A 6124-nucleotide genomic window follows, 5' to 3' on the forward strand; every position below is an offset into this window, starting at 1 on the left:
ATTAAATATTTACACACTTACATTTAAAAAGCTTAAGGGACAAACAAATAAAGCAGATGAGTGTTTATAAAAGTAATTTGTACAATCCAGACTGATACCGGGCCGCCTGCGCCATTTGAAACCGGTCGAAAATTGTCAATATTTAGTGATTCAAGCTGACCAAAGAAAAAAAAGTGTCTTTCATCACAACATATTTATAGGCATTGAACAATTTAACACCCCAAAATAGCTGCATTGCAGTTAACCATAGTAAGGCAACGTAAATATTACAGCAATTTATCAACATTGTGTTTTTAAAAACAGACTATTTTGGTCTGTTTTTACTAGTTTTCAGATTTAAAAGTAACGTAGAAATGTATGAATTTTACATTTATTGTGAATTTATGGATGAAAGAAAAAGGCATGCACACTTTGAGACAAATACGCACATTTACCTCAGCGACCTTCGAGATTAAACGCCCTGGCACTTTAATATCTATTTAATATTTTATTGTTTTCATGGTGCAGTTACACACTCAAGCGTGAGTGAGGGGAAATATTTTGCAGTGTTTGAGTTAATAAAATAAGTTTTCCTGCACTTTCCACCTGCGTCTTTATCATGGCTGCCTCTGTCAAACATAAAACATTTAAGAAGTTATTATAGAAGAAGATTAATTATATTATTGCTATTGTTATTAATATTATCTTACAATTATTATTGCTCTTATTATGGCTATTATTATTATTATTATCTCCTTTAAACTCAGTACCACGGATGTTTGACCGCGAGTGTCACAAAGTCGTCGCTAGATGGCGATGTCAGCCTATGTTTCAGCACAGACGAGCCCCAACTGAGTCATTTCCTATTGTCCCTGAGCTTTACTACATACTGCAAATATTACAGTTGTGTAATATTTGCAGTATGTAGTAAAGCTGGCAGTATAAGTGGCATCTCTGGATAAAGAAGGTTGCTAAAAACACAGCGAAACTACTACGAGACACATGCACATGCAGCGGGAATATGCGCCTTAAAGGGCATTTTGAAGTGAGGCAGAAATGGAAGAGCAATTTCTGCGAGAAGACGAAGTGGCTGATTGTGAGAATAAAAAGTGAGCCATCATTGTCTGATGCGGAACCATTTTCACCATAACTTATATAAAATTCAACCAAGTCCATATTTTATTGGGACGGACTTTAACACCGACATACTGGACTCACACACAAATAACCTGGATATCATGCCGGAATTTACTTTATATACAACCACATGAATACGCACACATTATAAAAGCTATGATTGATATGAACACATATCCCGAACGATTATCTAAGCATTATAATAGTAAGAATTGCACCATGGACTGGATATGAATGAGAGCACGGGTTCATATGATAAGACTAAACTTCATACAAGCTAAGCATGTGAGTAAGGTTTTTTTTTTTTTTTTTTTTTTTTAAAGAAAAAAGGAGGCCAGGAGAGATTAATATTTAACATTCCCAAGGTCCAAATCCGTAACACCGTCACTTCCTGTGAATCTTCAGCATTTATCACTCTCATTAAACTTAAGCAGATAAAGGCGTAAGCTCGGTGGCGCACACCTTTCTGAGCTGGTGTCAGTTTCCCTGCGTTGAGAGTGAGCATGTCAAAAGAAAAAAAAAAAAAGAGTCACACATACTGCAGCTATATACTTTCCTCTCCCCCCCCACTTGACTCCTTAAACAATATTTATCAACAAGTGGCAGGAAATGGAGGGTCCGGCATTCACAGGCCTCGAATTTGGTTCCAGGAGCTCCGGAAAATCATTTGGCAACATACAAATAAATCATGTTCAGTCAGGAAGGAGTTTTGTTGTTCTAATCCATGAGTCCAAACACGCGCGTGTATGTGTGTGTGTGGGCCTGGTAGTTTATCTCCCACTGATATTGTCCGCAATAAAAAAATAAAAAAAAAACTAGCTGATGGTTTTCAATTTGTTGACAACTTTCTTCTCCTTTACGCGTCTGTTTTGAAACCATATCGTGACCTGTCTCTCGGACAGGTTGGTCTGGGCAGATATCCTCCTCCTTTTGTCCTTCGTGATAAATTTATTGGCGGCGTACTCGCGCTCGAGTTCCTTCAGTTGCACCTTGGTGTAAGGCACGCGCTTCTTTCTTCCACGTCGATAAGAGCCAGAGTCTCCTCCGGCGTGGGACACCGTGTCTGAGAGACAAAAGAAACTGTAATGGGCTGCATCTCAACAAGTGGCTTAACCTCAAAGTCCATCCAAACAAAAAAGTGCTTTAAAATTGAAAATGTGCTCGTAACTGAGCCAAACATTTCCACTTACTGTCAGATAAGATTTGCTGTGCCTAAATTAGGCAAATAAGGTTTGACTACTCTGTGATGATGATAGCTGATTAACACAAAAATACATTTCTCTCTGAAAAGGTAACTTCAGCACTGTCAGCCAGTGGGCTTCACTTTGACATAAACTAAAAATATGTATTCTCACCATTATTTCAGTTATTCTATTGTTAAATTGTCCCACTGTTGTGTTGTTTGCTCTGCAGGTTGACACAGCAACTGACATTTCATACAGCACAGTTCTATACAATGTGCATCCTGTGTTGGACAAACACGTCAAACAGCTCTATCGCGTAAAAGGCTGGACTCTGAGGGAGGTAAGCCTACCTGCTATGGAGGACTTACACATGTGTCCGGGCTGAGGCTGCTCCTTGGCGCAGTAAACCTGCCCGTTCCACCCGTTGGCGGCCAGAGTCCACGGCTGGTAGCTCTCCATGGGCAACAGGGACTCGTGTCTGGCCTCTGACGGCGCGCTGATAGTTGGCACCACGGGGACGTCCAGGTAACTGGGGACAGGTTGATATGGGCCCGAAGCGTAGGTCGGATAAAATGCGAATTCCTTTGCCCGGGAAGTGAAGTCGTCGCCCGAGGCGGACGTGTCCATGTATTTCTCTCCATACGCGGAGGGGGGCTGCGCTCCGCACGACTTTATGCTGCTGTGATGCGACATTCTGCACGGGTAATAGCCGCTACCGAAGTACCCATATGGCAGGGACGCGCTGGATGAATTCTGAGCCGCAGAGCACGGGCTGCACTGCTTCACTGGCTCGCCCATGCCGGAGGTGGGCACGTCGGGAGACGAGTAAGCCGTGCTGGGTGCCAGGGACGCGGGGTGCGCCATCAGATTCCTACACTGGTTCGCAGCAAAGTTGCCACCAGCAAAACCCTCCATGTTCTTGCTCACTTCATCGGAACCGCCGCCGTTGTCGTAGAGGAACATCACCGACGGGTCGACCCAGCGAGGACGGAGGAGCAGTGACGTTGTCATAGCACGGCATCCAACATTGAAGCTTCTGGCTCTTTTTTAAAAAGCCCAGAGACTGAAAAAAGGAGATACTGGTTCCCAGAGAGTAATGCTACTCTGACGCGCACAAGAGCGCAGAGCTAGCGCTGTCATTGGCCCAGATGTTGTCACGTGACCAGACTATGCAAAGAGGACGGTAAACATCAGCCAGTACAGATAATTAAATGGAGAAAAATGCGGCGAAGTAAGGTGACCGTACCTATCGAGGGGCTTCGCTCGTGTCTGCTCCAGTTGAGACGGATAATGTGCCTTTATTTTTTATAAAAGTGAGATACACACAAGATTAATCTACTTTTTAATTCATATCAGGTTATATTTCAGATTTCTAAATACTTGGATTTGATAATGTCTTCAAATGGCTACTTTTTATGTGTAGAGCTGCAATAAGACGTTTATTAAATAGACAAAAGCTGCTCTGACTCAACCATCTACATAACACTAATATGCATAGCCCTGTGGCCTTGACGCACGCACACTGACCAGCCTTTGTCTGCGTCGCTATAGGATCTGGCTGACATTTCACAGCCATTTTCTAAAGGTGATTCCACTTTATAAGAGCACAATGATAAATCATGTTGTTTTGCAATGTTGATCACGATAAACAAGGAATTATACCCACTTGTGCCGCCCGCTGCTGTATAGATACTCCATGTGCTATGTTATATTTTGTCCGTCCGTGCTCTGAACAAAACGACGCAGTCAGTGTAGGATGTTGCAATGTTTTACTAAACCACAGGAGCCGACATATCTTAAGTAATTTGATTAATGCATGCAAGTATTTACAGAAGCAGTCAGAGACAGGCGCCCGTTTAAATATCTTCATACCACCTTTTAGGTGAGAATAAAGACAATCTGATGTAATGTCATGGTTTTAGGTGGATATTCCACACTCTTGACTTCCGACATGTTTACAATATGCAAAGACAGAAAACAGCTCTCACTTGGCAGAGCAGGAGTGCTTTTACATAGGAGGTAGACGCGGCTGGAGGCCAAGGTCAAGTTGAAAGTTGCTGTCTAGCCATCCAGGCTGTCGGGCTATTCACGCTTTGAAGGAACCGTCTGAGCTCTTGAAAAGAGCGGAAGAGGGGTGAGAATTCCTGTCCCAATGAAAGCTATTGGAGGACATTAACTTTTACTATCATTTTGTTTTCTCCAACGTTTATTCTCACGAACTAGTCCTGCCCGCTTCACTTGGGTGGTGCGTATTTTGTATCCCAGCTTTGGAAATATAAAAGGGAATGTTGTTGTGGTTTTTTTTTTTATTTGCAGATCTTTTGGAGGTGTTTTTGGCAGATACGTGTGAAAATGATGTTGATCTCTGAAAAGAGGGGACGGGATAGGCGTGTAGTGTGTGAGTGTGTGTGTGTGTGTGCGTGCGTGTGTCTGGGCTGCTGTTTGTGTTTACGACCAGTGGCTCTCCGTCTATTCTGTGTTGGAGGAAATGGACCTGGTGTTGCTTTCCACTGGATTTGTTACCAGAGTTTCAAAATCCAGCGTGAGATTTGGCCTGATCGGGGTTTTGTGCTTGTGTGTTATCTGCTATTAGAGGATAAAAACCAAGCAGACAGGCTGCCACCCGACTGCGTAAAACACGGATGCAGACGATTGTTTAAGACGTGCAATGTTTATGTAATTTGATTTTTTTTTTTTAAAGTCTCTTTAGTCTCATCTACATAATTTGATCCACCAGAAGCTAAACTTCAACTCAGTGCAACATAACATTATCTTAAGATCTCAAATATATAAATACAAAATAGACAACATTTACAATTACACTATTTCAACGCCCAAAAGGATTCACTGACAACCTTAATATAGACTATTCAGGTTTTATTGGGAACATTCAGAAGCAGTTTGAGGTTTTGTGTTGTAGGTCTGGAAAAAAAAAAATACTGTGCAACTTCAAACAAAAAAAGGAGCCGAATAGCGCAAAAATGATGAACTGAGATTGTTTTACTCAATCAGTATTGAAACGTGGTGTTTTGTGCATCAATCCTGCTGAATATAGTGGGACTGCGTTACTTGATTTTTTTATTTATTTGAAGTTATTTGATGGAAGTAAAGCACACAAGAGAAGCATTAAGACACTTGATCTCATGTTTGTTTGAAAAAAAATATTAAAAAGTAATAACCTGTTAATACAAGGCCATTTGAATTAATCATTAAACAAACTCACACCGCTCCTTCTATTTGTTTATTATAACGTTGAGTGTTTATCGTGCAAAAATACAAGATGAAAAAAACCACACACACACAAATATGCTACTGTTTGTCTTTTGGGTCCAAAGTGCGAACAGTCTTCCCTCCTGCATTTGCATTGCAAAGACGAGGCCTACAGCTTCGAAAATCCCGTCAAGATATTAAAAGATTTCATATGCACCGTTTCTGTAGTTTGCAATTATTCAAATCAAGCGTGATTAAGTGCCATATTCTTAATACACTTAATTTGAATATTTGTATTACCATAACTATAGCGCGAGGAGCAATCCGAGCTGGGATTTATTGCGATTCAAACGATGATCGCAGCAGCCTCAATGTGTCTTGACGTTATCATATAAGAAAGGCTCAGTAATGAAATCTTTCAGTAACAAGATGCAGCAGCAACCATGAGTCATGGAGTAACTGTACAAGGCCTAGCCTGTTGCGCACTGCCCTGTGGCGTTTCTTCCATGCAGGCAAATCAAGCTTCAAAATAAACAAATGCGTTAATCATTAACTGCTCCAGAAGCTGGAGCTGTCCTCTTCGATTTTACATCAAATATCAGTCTAACAGCCAT

At 41.4% G+C, this 6124-nt stretch overlaps 1 protein-coding gene across 2 annotated transcripts; it reads right to left on the minus strand.

Moving 5' to 3' along the window:
- Window positions 1–928: 928 nt before the first annotated feature.
- LOC139215273 (homeobox protein Hox-A13a) lies at window positions 929–3539 on the minus strand. 2 transcript variants are annotated; one of them, XM_070846185.1, is made up of 2 exons: window positions 2651–3539; window positions 929–2179 (listed from the first exon to the last, which is right to left on the minus strand). In XM_070846185.1, the coding sequence occupies exons 1-2, from the start codon at window positions 3309–3311 to the stop codon at window positions 1932–1934; spliced, it is 909 nt and encodes a 302-aa protein (XP_070702286.1). In that variant the 5' UTR covers window positions 3312–3539; the 3' UTR covers window positions 929–1931. The 2 variants fall into 2 exon arrangements, with proteins under 2 accessions (XP_070702286.1, XP_070702287.1); XM_070846186.1 differs by having other exon boundaries at window positions 2669–3537.
- Window positions 3540–6124: the final 2585 nt, after the last annotated feature.

Source organism: Pempheris klunzingeri, chromosome 16, assembly GCF_042242105.1.
Source record: "Pempheris klunzingeri isolate RE-2024b chromosome 16, fPemKlu1.hap1, whole genome shotgun sequence".
Taxonomy (NCBI): Eukaryota; Metazoa; Chordata; class Actinopteri; order Acropomatiformes; family Pempheridae; genus Pempheris; species Pempheris klunzingeri.